The 16,526-nt window shown below is 41.8% G+C and overlaps 1 protein-coding gene across 4 annotated transcripts in view; it reads left to right on the forward strand.

Annotated features, from left to right (window-relative positions):
* The first annotated feature begins 94 nt into the window (after positions 1-94).
* The window catches only part of APOO (apolipoprotein O), a 56,244-nt gene continuing 39,812 nt past the window's right edge, over positions 95-16,526 (forward strand). For 2 of the 4 annotated variants that reach the window (XR_005725523.1, XM_040266653.1), the window contains exon 1: positions 5,585-5,626. Coding sequence is in view for 2 of the 4 variants with exons in the window: in XM_040266653.1 (XP_040122587.1) it covers positions 5,600-5,626 (27 nt within the window). In the remaining 2 variants the exon portion in view is untranslated. Of the gene's footprint in view, positions 356-5,584; positions 5,627-16,526 lie in introns of those variants that run through there. The other 2 variants (XM_040266654.1, XR_005725524.1) reach the window with 2 other exon arrangements.

Genomic DNA, 16,526 nt, shown 5'->3' on the forward strand with positions numbered 1-16,526 from the left:
GGCAACGGCGCCTCCCTCCTCGCGCCCCCGCGCGCGGCCCACGCAGAGTGGGCGCTTTCCCGCCGCCTAGCAACCGCCGGCGCAGGGGCGGAGCCTCCGGAAGGCGGGGCTTGCGTTCGCTCGCCGCCTGAGGCGCCACGCGCTGCAGTTCAACAACGCGGTTTTCAGACCCCGGCTTCCGAGCTAAGCCTTGGCCGCACCTAATTGGCTGTTCGGCCGTCACCCGCACCGCGGCCCATTTGCGGTCGGAAGAATCGGGCCCTATCCGGCTGCCGTAGCCGCCTCTCTCTGTAGTGGGCGGGGCCAAGGCTGGGGTGACCCCGCCGGAGCTGCCGCTGCCAGCGACATGTTCAAGGTGAGAGAGTGGAGCCGGGTCACAGCTGTCACCGCCCCCTCCCGGCCGCCCGGAGCCCTCTCCGCGCTCTCGTGGGCCTCTCCGGGGACCAGGCCCGGCTCGTCCCGAGGTTTTTCCCGCCTCTGGGCCGGCTGCGTCCGGGCCTGGCTGTTCATTCAGAGATCCGCGTGGAGCTAGCGGCTGCCGGGCGGAGGCGTGAGACCTGGGGTGGCTGGGTGGGGCCTTTTGGGTTGTGCTCTCGTGAATAAAACACTTAAAATTTTAAAGTACCCCTCAAAGTATCCACCCTCTGGCTGGTCCCCTCTTGGGTTCGTTAGGAACGTTAGGCCACATCAGGGCACTGCGGGGTTCGGCTTTGGTTGCCTGGCAAGGTCAGGTTTCAGAACCTGCAGTATGAATGGGGGAGGGTCACCTTTGGAGAAGCTGGCCTGGGAAGGGCTGGGTGAGAAGGAGCAACTGGAACTTCTCTCCCCCTCCCAGCAAACGTTATATAGTATGAACAGATTGACTTCTTTCTTTCCATTTTATGAACTCGTGTCCTTTGAAAGAAGTTGACTTTTACAGTGAAGACTGTCTCGGAAATCTGCATTTTAATATGAAGGCATTGTTCTTTAAAAAGAGTAAATGGTATTTGTATATCACGAAAAACAAATCACAAGCTATTAGAAAGGAGTCTACAAAATCGAGTCTTGAAGCAGTGCACCCGTAAAGTAGTGCTAATGAAATGTCAGAATTGTACTATTTAAATGTTTTATTGAGCTGCGATGTGCTTTGGGGGCATTTGGACAGTATAAAATCAGACCATGAATTTGGCCTTCCACTTGTGGCATTGCCACTTTCCAGCTGTGTGACCTTGGGCAAGTCACTTGGCCTTTCTGTGCCTGATTTCCTGTTGGTGAAATTGGGGAACCAGCTTCTACCTCGTAGGGTTGTTAAAAAGAATAAATACATTAGGTGTGAAGCACTTGGAAGAGGCCCTGGCACATAGGAGTGACATCTAAGTATTTGCTTTTATTTTATTTTCAGGCAGCTCACAGTTTAGTTAGAACAACAGATCACAAAAGCATCTTGCATTCATTTCATAAATTTGTGTTGAAACACTTATGTGCTAGGAGTTTGGCTCAGTTTTAGGGTTGCAACAACTAAGGATATGCTATGATCAGTTTATATTGTTATTAATGTACTGTGGTAGTAAAAAGGAGAGTAGGATCTGTCTTACTGCTCCTGCTGCTGCTGCTAAGTCGCTTCAGTCATGTCCGACTCTGTGCGACCCCATAGATGGCCTCCTACCAGGCTCGTCTGTCCCTGGGATTCTCCAGGCAAGAACACTGGAGTGGGTTGCCATGTCCTTCTCCAATGCATGAAAGTGAAAGTGAAGTCACTCAGTTGTGTCTGACTCTTAGCGACCCCATGGACTGCCCTCTACCAGGCTCCTCCGTCCATGGGATTTTCCAGGCAAGAGTACTGGAGTGGGGTGCCATTGCCTTCTCCTAGGAGTTTTCAACCTGTGGATCTCGTTCCCTCAGAGTGTCTGTGGGTAGAATTCGGGGGTCCCTGAACTTTGATGGGAAAATATAATCTTTTTCACTAATCTGGTGAAGTTTATCATTTCCTTCAGTTATGAATGTAGGTAACTGTTTCAGTTATCCATTTTTGGATAAAACCAGAATGATTTTTTATTTCTCACCACCTATAGGTTGGCTGGGCAATTATAAATTCAGCTGGTGGCTAGACTACAAGGTGGCCTTTCTCCCGTATCTGTGGACCTGGGGCCCGTCAGTGTGGCTATCTTGGGCCTCCTCACATGGTTACTGGTTTCCAAGAAGGCTTGTCCTGAGGCATGAACACCTGCTTGCATCACATTTGCTGATGTCAAGACAAGTTACATGGCCAACCCAGAGTCAGTATGGTGGGGGACTACACAGAGCATAGATGTGAGGACATAGGGTTCATTGGGAGCAATTCATTTAACAAGCTACTACAGCAACAAGCTACAGTAGTATTAGCAGTACCTGTCACCGGTCGAAGTCAGTAGGACCAGTGCATGTCACAAACATTGTCATATCACGTTATAGTTGTTGCAGGTCTCCAAATATCATTTATATTCATCATTACATCAAAATTATAGTAGTTATAAGACTCACTTTTATTTAATGAGCTAATAAACACATTACTGTATCAGATTTTTGGTCTTAAAAACAATTATACTGCACTGTAATTGGCATTTTATGCAATTAGAAGCATTTTTTGGAGAAGGGGTCCAAAGTGCTCATCAGACTGCTGAAGAGGTCTGTGACACAAAAGAGCAAGGAAGCCCTGGGGACTTCAGACGAGGCAAGTTTTGAGAGACAGGAGTTCCTCAACTGATTGAGTTGGGGAACAGCAGCAGTGGTACTCCATTGGGAAAGTGTCACTGACTTAGTTCTGCTGTATCAAGGAAAGGATAAAGGGAGCTGAAATTGTTGAAACTTTTTTTTTTAGTAGAAAAGCTCAAACAAACCTTGGTGGATACCAAAATGTCAGGAGGAGGAAGAGGGGAGGCCAGAAATTTTTGAAAAGCAACTTTTGATAAGTAGAAGTAGGGTCATAAGAGTGATATTTAGAAAATGAAGAGAGGGAAGTTCAGGGATGTTTAGTTCAGTTCAGTTGCTCAGTCATGTCCGACCCTTTGCCACCCCATGGACTGCAGCACGCCAGGCCTCCCTGTCCATCACCAACTCCCGGAGTCCACCCAAATCCATGTCCATTGAGTCAGTGATGCCATCCAACCATCTCATCCTCTGTCATCCCCTTCTCTTCCTGCCCTCAATCTTTCCCAGCATCAGGGTCTTTTCAAATGAGTCAGCTCTTCGCATCAGGTGGCCAAAGTATTGGAGTTTCAGCTTCAATATCAGTCCTTCCAATGAACATCCAGGACTGATTTCCTTTAGGATGAACTGGTTGGATCTCCTTGCAGTCCAAGGGACTCTCAAGAGTCTTCTCCAGCACCACAGTTCAAAAGCATCAATTCTTCGGCACTCAGCCTTCTTTATAGTCCAACTCTCACATTCATACATGACCACTGGAAAAACCATAGTGTTGACTGGACAGACCTTTGTTGACGAAGTAATGTCTCTGCTTTTTAATATGCTGTCTAGGTTGGTCATAACTTTCCTTCCAAGGAGTAGATGCTTTCAATTTGGGAAAACCCAATGGCATAAACAGTAAGGAAAATTATCTCACAAAATCCAGAGGAAGGGTGGATTCCAGTGGGTCAACAGTGTCTTCAAGGTCCCCATCTCTTTTCTTGGCTTTCCGCAGTAAGATTGGTTCCCCTTAAGTTTGCAAGGTGATTACTAGTAATACACACTTTCTCATCCACTAGAGCAAGAGAGGACAAAACTTCAGGCTTGGATTACACTCTTCCTTCAATCTGATTGGATCAGCTTATGTCAGGTGTCTGCATCTTATCCAATAGCCAGTGCCAGGGGAATGGCATGACCTGATGCAGACAAAACAGAATCAGCTCAGGATGGGGTAACTCTGCCTTAATCACTTGGGAGAGAAATGAATCCATGAACACAATGGGACACTGGAAACTGGATGTGCAGCAGCAATGTCTGTTACAGAAAGATGAGTTAGATGGGTTTGGAGAAGTGTTCACTTATTTGGGCAATTTGGTTGGAAGACTTTCGTGATCTTTATACATGTAGGTTTACTGGTGGAAGTGAAAACTAGATGAATATGGGTTGGTGACTGAAAGATGAATTAATGCAATTTAGAAGATTGACTGTCAAGGGAAGTAGGGAGAATATAGTAATTAGAGGGACATGTTTGGTCACGATTTTAGAGTTGTTTGTGGTTGTTACAGTATTCAAGATTTGGCAGTGTTTATGGCCTCGGGAAAATTCCGTACACAGAGAAACATGGCAGGCTACAGTCCATGATGTTGCAGAGAGTTGGACGTGGCTGAGTGTGCATGCACGCAAACACACACACTCCATGGCCTTGGGAAGAACATAGGGAAGAAACTTTTACAAAAGAGAATCCCTCAGCTTTGAAAAGGAGGAGAGATAGTCCCTTCCACTTGTGAGATGGTAGGGAAAGGATGGCAGTGATGATAGACCACTGCTTCTCAACTAGATGGTATCACCTGCCTTGGGTATGTTTTAGAAACTTGGTTGGTTCTTCACATCTTTTTTATTAAAAAGTTTGGGGGGGGCCATGCCATGTTACATGCAGGATCTTAGTTCCCCAAACAGGGATTGAACCTGTGCCCCCTGCAGTGGAAGCATAGAGTCCTAACCACTGGACTGCCAGGGAAGTCCCTGTTCTTCACATCTTTTAGTTGTGTTGAACATGCTGAAATATAATGCTTATATATCTTTCCTTTTCGTTCTCCATTGTGTTACCATCAAATCAATATATTGGTCTCTTTTTTTGGACTTATATGTGTAGGGCTTCCCAGGTGGCGCTAGTGGTAAAGAACTCGCCTGTCAATGCAGGAGACATAAGAGATGTGGGTTTAATCCCTGGGTCAGGAAGATTCCCTGAAGGAGGAAATGGCAACCCACTCCAGTATTCTTGCCTGGAGAATCCCATGGACAGAGGAGCCTAATGGGCTACAGTCCACGGGGTTGCAAAGAGTTGGACATACTGAAGCGACTTAATACACAAAACACATATGTGTAGCTGGGTGATGAATTTTACTTCAAGATAGTGGGTTGGCCAACAAGTTTGAGTCTTTCTGCAAGCTGGTATAGGAAAACCCTGAATGAACTTTTTGGCCAACCCAATAGCAGGAGTTACTTAGAAAATTATTTGTCATAAATGTCAGTGTTGGGACTTCCCTGGTAGTCTAGTGGTTAAGAATCTGCCTTGCAATGCAGAGGACGTGAGTTCAATCCCTGGTTGGAGAACTATGATCCCGCATGCCTCAGAGGAATTAAGCCCGCACACCGCAACTAGAGAGTCTGTGGGCCAAAACGAAGATCCTGAGTGCTGCAACTAAGACCTCATGCAGACGAATAAGTATATAAATAAACAAATTTTTTTTTAATGGAGGTGTCAAATCTAGTAGGTGAGGACCAGTGCTCCTCAAACTTCAATGTGCATGCGACCTCTTGTTAAAATGCAGATTATGATCCCAGAGGTCTGGGTGGGGGCCTCAGAGTCTCCATTTTTTTTTGACAGGCTCCTGGGTGATTTAGATGCTGCTTGTCTCCTTTCATAATTTGAATAGCAAAAACTGAGGCAAATTGGGAAATGAATGGTTTTTTTGGTGTTTTCCAGGTGAGTGATTTTATGAGCGTGGTGAGATTTGGAAGAGGCATTGACCAAAGAGCAAAAAAGATAAGTGAGAGGCTTTGAAGGCTCTGCTGAGAGCTGCTACTAGCCCTCTCTTATGATTGCAGCCTGGGAGTGGGGATGAGCAAATGGTAGGGACTGATCAGGTTTATCAGCTTGTGTCAGCTAGGACTGGAGGGCAGAAAAGTTGATGATATAGGTGTTGATGGAAAAAGTAAAGTTTGCGTGGCTGGTTATGTGTATCAGTTCAGTTCAGTCTCTCAGTCATGTCCGACTGTTTGTGACCCCATGGACTAGCAGCATGCCAGGCTTCCCTCTCCACTAACTCCTGGAGCTTGCTCAAACTCATGCCCTTCGAGTCGGTGATGCCATATGTTATATGCATATACAATTAAAATATTGAAACTGTTAACCACTATTTTGGTTTAGCTATCCATCTTCAAGTCAGTTCTCAGAGGTTAAAGTGTCTGCCTGGAATGCAGGAGACCCGGGTTCGATCCCTGGGTTGGGAAGATCCCCTGGAGAAGGAAATGGCAACCCACTCCAGTACTCTTGCCTGGAGAATCCAATGGAGGGAGGAGCCTGGTAGGCTACAGTCCATGGGGTCGCAAAGAGTCGGACACGACTGAGCAACTTTACTTACTTACTTACTTATCCATTTTCAAGTCAGTAGGGGGCACTGGTGGCTTACAAAACACGTTTGAAAAGCTGCCCAGTGTTTAGTGCTTTGGCTTCCCTGGTAGCTCAGATGGTAAAGAATTTGCTTGCAATGCCAGAGACACAGGTTGGATCCCTGGGTCAGGAAAATCCCCTGGAGAAGAAAATGGCAATCCACTCCAGTATTTTTGCCTGGGAAATCCCATGGACAGAGGGGCCTGGCGGGCTAGTCCATGGGGTTGCAAAGAATCAGACACGACTTAAGTGACTAACACTTTCACTTTTTTCCAGTATTTACATTCTATTGCAGGAAGCAGATTTTCCAGGTGCTGCTGCCAGAAGCTTGAATATTGACTTCATACACCCAGTCTCCAGATTCATGTTACTAGATTTCATTCATTGCACATATGTCTATCACAGTTAGTTCATCTATGAGTTGAGCACTGTACTGTACCTTGCCAGGTGTAAATGAAACGACCCGCTTTTGTTTTTTTTTTTAACCTGGGGGAGAATCCCCAAATTTGGCCACATAGCAGAATTATTCGTTAGACAGTCTCCAAGGTACTGCTCATGGATCTGATTGAGTTTTTAAGTGAGGTCTAGGAACCTCTAGTTTTGAAAAAGCCCCTCAGGTGACTGTGAAACCTAGGTTTTAGGAGCTCATGATGCGATCAGTGGCACAGATAGGGATATTTCATTTGGATGCACTGGGACAAGTGCTCTGATGTAAGAGTCAGGGAAATGTAGAGCAGTAGTTCTCAACCTTGACTGCATGTTAGACTCACCTGGGTAGTTTTATAAAAATTTTGTCTATTTTTATTTTTGGCTGCCTTGGGTCTTTGTTGCTGCACAAGGGCTTTCTCCAGTTGTGGAGATCCGAGGCTCCTTGTGGAGCACAGGCTTCGGTAGTGTAGGCTTCGGTATTTGTGGCTCATGGGCTTTGTTGCCCCAAGCATGTGGGATCTTCCCAGACCAGGGATCGGATCTGTGTCCCCTGCATTGGCAGGCGGATTCTTAACCACTGGACATCCAGGGAAGCCCTCACTGGGTAGTTTTTTATAAGTCCCTGTGCCCAGACTGCACCAGACCAATGCCATCAGAATCTCAGGTTGAGCTCTAGGCATCTAGTTTGTAGGGCGTGTAGCCAAACTTGAGAAGTACTGACTTAGAGGAACAAGCACCAGCAGGGGGCATCAGGAGACTTGGTAGAGGAGAACATGCTCTGGTCCTGGTCTTTGAAATGGGGCAGACAAGGTTGAAAGAGCCTTCTTAAGCAGAGAGAAAAAGCTCATGCAAGGACACAGGTGAAAGTTCAGTGCCAGGATAAAACCTGGGCTTCACCGTGTAACCTGGGGTGAGATACTAGTGTTCTGTAGCTTTGTCCTCATCTGTAAAAGGATAGGACTAGTTGCAACCTGGGACTTCCCTGATAGTCCAGTGGTTAAGACTCTGTGCTTCCAATGAAGGGGGCTCAAGTTCAATCCCTGGCCAGGGAGCTAAGATTCCACATGCCAGTTGGTGCAGCACCTCCCCCCTCCACCCCCTGCAGAAGACTAGTACCAACCTTACATTGTTGTGTGGATTTAAATTAACTCAGACCCAGAGTTTAGCACAGCGTTTGGTACAAAGTAAGTGCTCTGTAGACATGAGCTGTTAATACCTTTTAGTTGGTGTCTTGTATAGGAGGCTGCTATGGTAGTGTTATGGTGGTGCACAGTCTTGGGACTTTCCAAATTTATTTTTTAATGTCAAAACTTGGTATTTGACTGGATATGGCAGAGTTGGGAGAAGGAGAATTTCAGGATGCTGCCCAGGCTTTTGGCTTGGAAAATTGAGTGGCTGTTAGAACTATTGAATGAGATGGGAAAGTGGAAGAAGGCTGAGTTTGGCTTGAAAGAGATGATAACTTGCTTTTGAATAGGTTGGACTTGTAGAAGTTTCTGTGGACATTAGAGGTGGTGATCAGTTAACATGGAAGTAATCAGTTAACATGGAACCCAGGAAGGTGGAGTTTTCCTGAGAGGAGATGTGGGCTGAAGGTAAAGGAATCATCAAGGGCCTCAAGGGCCAGAAGATAGCCTAGTGAGAGCTGGTCTATGTCACTTCCTTCCTGTGGGACGGAGATGTGACCTGTACTCGGAGCTCACTGCTCAGAAGGGCCTGAGGTGACCGTATCCTTGGCTATAAAGGTGTTATTACCTCGCATATGCTTTGTGACTGTTTGGTCTTGATGTAATGCCTTTATTGCCTGTCTTTCTGAAATAAATTTTCTTATCATGAATAGTGTGTTACTAATATAAACTGAGGGGAGAATTACACTGATAAATGGAAAAGGAAAATCATCTGTAAATTGGAAAAGAAGTACTGTAACTTTATTTTACTTGTATATTAAATGTCACATATTTTGAAATAAAGATTTTTTTTGCCCTTACAGTTTAAGTATCTCTGAGGGAACTTTCCTTGAGGAATTATAATGAATACATTTTGCTCACATAAAAACATATTTACATGCAGAACTAACTGAATATTCTTCCTTTCTTACCCTTCAAAGATGTTGGGTGGTAGACCACAAAGGAGAAGGAAAAACTGCTCTGTACCACAGGCTGCAGTCAGAAAGCACAAGCTCAGGTTCTGGTTGTGTTTCTGTTTTCTGGCTGAGCAACTTTAATGAGGTTTCTTTATCTCCCCAAGTCCCCTTATCAAGGTGCTGTGGGGACAGTAACAGGCCCCTCATATGGCACAGGGTTGTTGGAAGGTTTAGATGCAATAACACATGTAGGAAGAATGGTAAACTGCCAAGCACTAAACCGATGTAAGGTACTTTTGATCCCTTTTGCACCATACCTGTCCACCAAAGTGATCTAGAGTTTCAGGTTAGCACTGTTGACCTAGGGCTGTAAAAAGTAGCTCAAACTTGAATTAATTCACTTCTCATTTGGAACTGAATTCTGCTCAGGACACTGTACCACTCTTTGAAAATGCAAATAGCTTCTCATGTGCAGCTAACAATGGAAGAAGAGAAGGAGGAAGTAGATGAATTATACCCTAAAAGAACGGGGAGCAGAGACAAAATGGGGAACAGTAGATAATGCACTTGACATTTATGATAAATTTATTGCCCCATGAGACCTATGCATATTTACTGACTTTTTATGATTTAAAGGTTTAATGTTTTAATTACATGTATATGTACTCCACACCCATGTCCTTTCTAGGCTAGCTGGGACTTCTTAGAGCCTGAGAAATGAACTTTGATACTTGTTTGTACAGTACATTTAAAATTACTGCAAGTAGTTAGATGCACAAGAAATCTCTGTAGCAATGATACATACCTACTTCAAAAACTTGAGAATTGACTTATAATATGACAGGAAAGTGCCAAAAGATTTTTTTAAATGAAGGAATTAGAAGAGTTTGTATCAGTTGATTTTCCCCAGTAATGCTAAAGTGGAAATTTATGGTTAGTGCATACAACATGAAACTTCATATGGATATTTTCAGGTAGGAAAAAAACTCAGTCTTGAGATATATTTTAGAATTTGGAAACTACTTATTTTTCACTTTTGCTGCATGGCCTCATGCCAGTTTTATTAGAAACCTTGAACTGCCATTTGGTGTGGTGGATTTCAAAACTTGGTTCATTGTACACTTAAACTTGTAGAAGGAGGAATTTAGAGCAAGGGTTGTCTAGTTTTCATTATGCTGACATCCTATAACTTTGAATATTAAGCTGTGTTTTCATGAGAATAGCACTATAGACAGTAAGTTGTATTTTGAATGAATATTGTTTTAAAGGCACTTTGAATACAGCCACCCTTTGTCTTCCTACTTCCTTCTCACTCTTTTTTTTTCTTCTTCTTTTTTTTTTTTCTTTCTCACTCTTTGAAGCAAGCGATTTGTTTTGTTCCAAGCCCTCCCTGGCTCCAACTTAAGGATGTCTTTGTTTGGTTGGGTGAGGATGAGGAACCCTCTGTGGGAGCTAGAGACAGGTTTACAAGTACATGTTCACTGCTTTAGTTGGGACACAGACACGGTGATTTCTTTTTTTCAGATGTTCCTATTCATTCCTTTGAACAGTCTTTTAAAATAGGATATATGAAAACAATAAAGGTTCATTCCCCCCCCCCCCCACTCTGTAGATGTCAGTCTTGTGAAATAACAGCTTGCTTTTCTTGTGCTTGCTGAAATGAATCTCCTTTCCCATTAAAGGCGCTGCTTCATGTGTCATTTGATGACATGGGTTAAACTGATGAGTGAGTAGGTGAACACCAAGTGATAGGACTCCAAGAAGTTTCCTAAATTGTTTGCTAATGGCTTACCTCACTTGGCAAATATTGACACTGAGCCTGTTGGTAGAGTCACATGGTTTAGGGAGCACTGTTAAAAGTTGCTGTGTTTAGTCCAAATATTGACTTTTCCTGTTTTTGTTCCTTATTTTCGCAGAGATTTTCATTATGAGTCTAGACTGTCATCAGCTGATTTGAGCCTTGCTCACGATTTTTTTTTTTTTACAAAAGAATTTTGCAGTTTCCTTTTCTTTGAAGGATAAAAAGCCTGTGAATAACTGAGATGAGGTTGAGGGCAGTTGTCAGTGAGTTCAGCGTTCTCTGTGCACACAGTGGTCTGTTAGGAAAGAAACCTGGGTCTAGATAGACTTTACTTTGACAGAATACCTCTTCCTCTTAGAAGACGGAAATCCTTTTAGTTGTTAGAAAATGTAGAAGCATTTGAAAGGGAAGTCTTGAAGTAATTATTCCCTTGCGTTTTTTTTTTTTTTTTTTTTTTTTTGTGCTGCCTATATTTCCTTAACTTAGAAAAGATTGAATGGATCTTGGGATGCCATTCGGGTTTAGGTAAGCACTGTTAAATTTCTGTCTGAATGAGGAAGTTCAGAATAAATTTGCTACATGGTAAATTATATGTCATCTTTGTTCCAAGTCTGTGAAACCAGTACAGCCCAACCAGATGACTCAAAACCGGCCCGAATGAACAATTATCTCACTCTTTGGCTCTGAGGTTTCCTTCCTGTTTATCAGACAAGTTTATTTATTTATTTTTTTGTGTGAATTCAACAAAATTCTGTAGCTATTTTAAAAGATGAAACAATTGCAGATGAAACATATTTGCTTTGCTTTGCTGACCTAATTTTGTGGTGAATTCTGCCCTCCAATGATAAAATAGAAGGTGGTTTTCTGAAAAAAAAAAAAAAATGTTAATCTTGAAAATAGCCTTGGTTTTTTTCTTCCCTTATCTCTTCAGATCACAGTGTGTTTATAGTGGGTGAGGAGGAACTAGAAAATATCAGTTACCCCAGCACAGAATTAACAGAATTCAGAGTTTCTCATAAGGTAGTTCTGTGTTTGTCATAGTTGGAAGACAGTTTTTCTTTTCGTTGGTTAAAGTCTGAACTCTTATAATACTAACTTTATAGTCCTTTCACTGTGAAACAGATCGAAATGATTGTGGTTTGTCTTGTTGAAGTGTAAGGGCTCCCAGATTTCTACATGCAAATGAGGGCCTGTCAAAATAGTCATTATTAAGAGGACAGATTTAATTACCTTGTCAATACATTTCTTCCAAACATGCCATCACTGATCAGTATATTTATTCCAGAAATGTCATCTGATCAGAACATTTTATTCTTTTTCATTTGGAATTACCCTTGCATTCTCTGGCAGATTGTTTAGAATATCCTCAGGAGCCAGCCATTTTTATTTCTTGCATGTTATAAAATTAATATTCATTGCAAAAACTTCAGGATATTCAGTTAATTCTAAAGAATCATCCTTAATCCCACCACCTGTATATAACCACTGTCATATCTTTTTCAGACTCATTTCTGGGCATACTTATATAGACATCTTTAGTTTGATATTTTAAAAAACCTCACAAATCCCCCACCCCTTAAAAAAAATCTTATTTATTTCGTTTTTTAATCTGCTTTTATTTCAGATATATTGAGACATTTTCTTACAATCTTAAAATTTGATGTGAAGGCATTTAGAAACGAAAGCTGTATGATCACATTGAAAGTCAATTTCCTTTATTAATTTGTTATATAAATAGTTACAGTAAGTTCTGATATGATCTATCAAGGTTATTACTTTGGAGAAAAAAATTATTTTTGAGGAGGAAAAGGTATATTGTATTTTTTTCTGGTTGCTTTTTTTGGTGTTTACCACCTTAATCATTTTTCTTAAGTTCCATACTTTTTAATTATGGTGATAAAACTCATATAACATAAAATTTACCAGCTTAAACATTTTTAAGTGTATTGTTCAAGTGTGTTACATATATTCACATTATTGTAGAAAAGATTTTCATGTTACCAAACCAAAACTCTGTACCCATTCAACAAAAACTCCACATTTTCTCCTTCCCTACAACCCCTGGTAACCACCATTTTGCTGTTTCTCTGAATTTGACTACTTTAGATGCTTCATATAGATGAAATCATACAGTGTTTGTCTTTGTGACTGACTTATTTCACTTAAGGTTCTAATATTCCATTGTATGTATATATGGCATTTGCTTAGCCATTTATCTGTCCCGTGGACAGCTGGGTGACTTTTCACCTTTTATTTGTTGTAAATAATGAACGTGGGTGTGCAAATACATCCTTGAGGCCCTGCTTTCAATTCTTTTGCATTTATATCCAGAAGGGGAATTGATGGGTCATACAATAATTCTGCTTTTAATTTTTTGAAGAGTTTCCGTGTTGTTTTCCTTAGTGATTGTACCATTTTATAATCCCACCAATAATGAATGCACAAGGGCTCCAGTTTCTCTCTCATCTTCTCCAGCACTTGTTTTTCTGTTTTTTTTCATAGTAGCCACCCTGAGGGGTATGAGGTGAGAAAATACCTATTTGAAAAATAGTGTAAATCATGCTAAAATAACTTTTCCTTGTAAAAAGTCAAACAGTACAGTTATGATAATTATCTGTTTTCCATCATCTGCATCCCTCTAATCCTCTTCTAAGAGAAAGCCTTTGTTACCGGTTTGGTGTGTGACCCTCCAGATTAGAAAGGATTGCTGTATCAAATGTAAGTACTGTACTGAATGCTTATTATGGGGGGAGGCATATTCTTTTGATGTTTGGAGAATGCAGACTGATTTAGTTTCTCTTTATTTTTTATTCAGTTTATGGCACATTACTAAGGACAGCAATGCAGCCTGTCTTGGGCAAAATTGTTTATTGTTTTCATCATTTTGTTTTACCCTAAATTCTTTTACATAATCTATTTTTTGTTTTATGTTCTTTTTTTAGAACATGAATAACCTCAAAATTATTGTCAGTTTTCATAGATGTAAAAAAAAATCCCTATCAGATTTTTCCCTCTTAAACAACTGGGAAGAATCAGATTAAAAGCATTTTGTTTTTAAGTGAAAAATGCTTTCAGATGGAAATTTTTGCAGAAAAGGTTGATTGAGGATCAAAGAAGTAGTGTAACAAATAGGGAGAAAATGCATAATTGTGCCTCGTTTCCTGTAAACATAGGAATATCTAATTTTAAATGGCATTTACTTTTAAAATGTTCCCAAATGCCATTTATTTTCCACCCACAGTGATAGATACAAAAGTGATGTTAACCAATAACTTTGGAAATAGCTACACATTTTAGTGTACAGGTTATGTGACAGCTAGTTATATAATAGCTAAAATGGGCAGTAATTAAAGCATTAGATTTATTTCTACAGTTTTGCTACCAGGTTATTTATTTTGAGTAGATTATCGTTGAAACCCCATCTGATCTTGAGATTAAAAGAGAGCTTCTGGATTGAGAATGTTGATATGTAAAAGTCATGGTTTATGGTTGCTTGTATTTGTTCCATCTAGAGATTGTAGCTGTGGTTGTTTAGACACTCAGTTGTGTCTGACTCTTTGTGACCCCATGGATTGTAGCCCACCAGATTCCTCTGTCTATGGGATTTCCCAGGCAAGAGCACTGGACTGGGTGGCCATTTCCTTCTCCAAGGGATCTTCCTGATCCAGGGATCCGATCCAGGGATCCAATCCAGGTCTCCTGCTTGGCAGGCCGATTCTTTAGCACTGAGCCACCTGGGAAACTCATAGATTGTAGCTAATTATGAGTATAACTGAAAAGATTGTAGTGTGGAGTGAGAAATCATCCTTATGATCCAAACCTCTGTTTCTTTTGTCACTCTTTACAGAGACTGTTCCTAGTGACATTGAGTCTTAACATCAATCAGTTGGGTGACTTTGTTTTAAAAAAAAGGAAGGAAGACAGGAAGGCAGGCAGAAACTTTCTGATTGTTGATTTTCCTTTCTCTCTACAGTTGTTCCCCAGAATTTCCAGTTGTGGTACATTATTCCTTTTTCTGTGTTACTCCTGTCCTTTGTCTGGTAATGCACTTATCACAAGTGGCATGATTATTTGTTTATCCAAACTTTATTAGATTGTGGGAGCAGTGACCGCATCTTATTGTCTTTGAAGTCTATTTTCACTGTGTCATTAAAGAATTGCTTTGATGGTGTCTTGTGTGTGGCTTGGTAAGGTTATTAAAGGATGTAGGGAAACTCAGAGAAAAAGAGAGCTTTTTGGAAAAAGAGAACTCATTATGAGGTAGCAATTGAAAAACCTGATGGGGATGTCCATGGGGAGTTAGACAACCAAGCTGAGGCTTAGGGAGCGACCAGAATTGGCCTACTGATTTAAGCCTTGTGGGCTGCCATCTATGGGGTCGTACAGAGTCGGACACGACTGAAGTGACTTAGCAGCAGTAGCAGCAGAGAATGGGAGTTGAAGACTTAGATTTAATGAAGTTGAGCTGGAGTGAGAAGAAGAGAGGATTAAGTACTACTCTGACTCATCAACTTTGAAGAGATGGGCGGACAGAGAAAGAGAAGGCCCATATAGAGATCGGTGGAGTGCCCTCCAAAGCTTAGAGAATGGAGCTAGAGCAGAATCTTAGAAACTAAAGGAAGAGAGAGTTTGGTGGAGGGGTCACCAGTTGCAGGGCATAACTGAGATGCCAGGTGTCCTTTGCAGTTTAGTTACTGGGAGGTCATCAGTGGCCTGGGAAAGGCCACTTTTAGATATCTTGAGTAGTGAGGGGAGGAGGGAATAAAATAGAGAAAGGAGGCAGAATCTGTCTTTCTAACTTTGTGTTGACATATACATACAGGAAAGTGCACAGATCACAAGAAATTTTTGCAAACAGACTGTACTGGTATATCTTGTACTCGAGAAACCTTCAGGGCCCTTCTACTTACTCCCCAGCTCACTAAGGATATCCACTGTTCTGTCTTCTAACCAGTCTTTTTTTTAATATAAATTTTTTTATTTTAATTGGAGGTTAATTACTTACAATATTGTATTGGTTTTGCCATACATCAACATGAATCCGCCACAGGTATACACGTGTTCCCCATCCTGAACCCCCCTCCCTCCTCCCTCCCCGTACCATCCCTCTGGGTCGTCCCAGTGCACCAGCCCCAAGCATCCAGTATCATGCATTGAATCTGGACTGGCGATTCTATTCATATATGATATTATACATGTTTCAATGCCATTCTCCCAAATCATCCCACCCTCTCCTTCTCCCACAGAGTCCAAAAGTCTGTTCTATACATCTGTGTCTCTTTTGCTGTCTCACATACAAGGTTATCGTTACCATCTTTCTAAATTCCATATATATGCATTAGTATACTGTATTGGTGTTTTCCTTTCTGGCTTACTTCACTCTGTATAATTGGCTCCAGTTTCATCCACCTCATTAGAACTGATTCAAATGTATTATTTTTAATGGCTGAGTAATACTCCATTGTGTATATGTACCACAGCTTTCTTATCCATTCATCTGCTGATGGACATCTAGGTTGCTTCCATGTCCTGGCTATTAGAAACAGGGCTGTGATGAACATTGGGGTACACATGTCTCTTTCAATTCTGGTTTCCTCGCTGTGTATGCCCAGCAGTGGGATTGCTGGGTCATAAGGCAGTTCTATTTCCAGTTTTTTAAGGAATCTCCACACTCTTCTCCATAGTGGCTGTACTAGTTTGCATTCCCACCAACAGTGTAAGAGGGTTCCCTTTTCTCCACACCCTCTCCAGCATTTATTGCTTGTAGACTTTTGGATCGCAGTCATTCTGACTGGCATGAAATAGTACCTCATTGTGGTTTTGATTTGCATTTCTCTGATAATGAGTGATGTTGAGCATCTTTTCATGTGTTTGTTAGCCATCTGTATGTCTTCTTTGGA

The sequence above is a fragment of the Oryx dammah genome, unplaced genomic scaffold (assembly GCF_014754425.2).
Source record: "Oryx dammah isolate SB20612 unplaced genomic scaffold, SCBI_Odam_1.1 HiC_scaffold_23, whole genome shotgun sequence".
Taxonomy (NCBI): Eukaryota; Metazoa; Chordata; class Mammalia; order Artiodactyla; family Bovidae; genus Oryx; species Oryx dammah.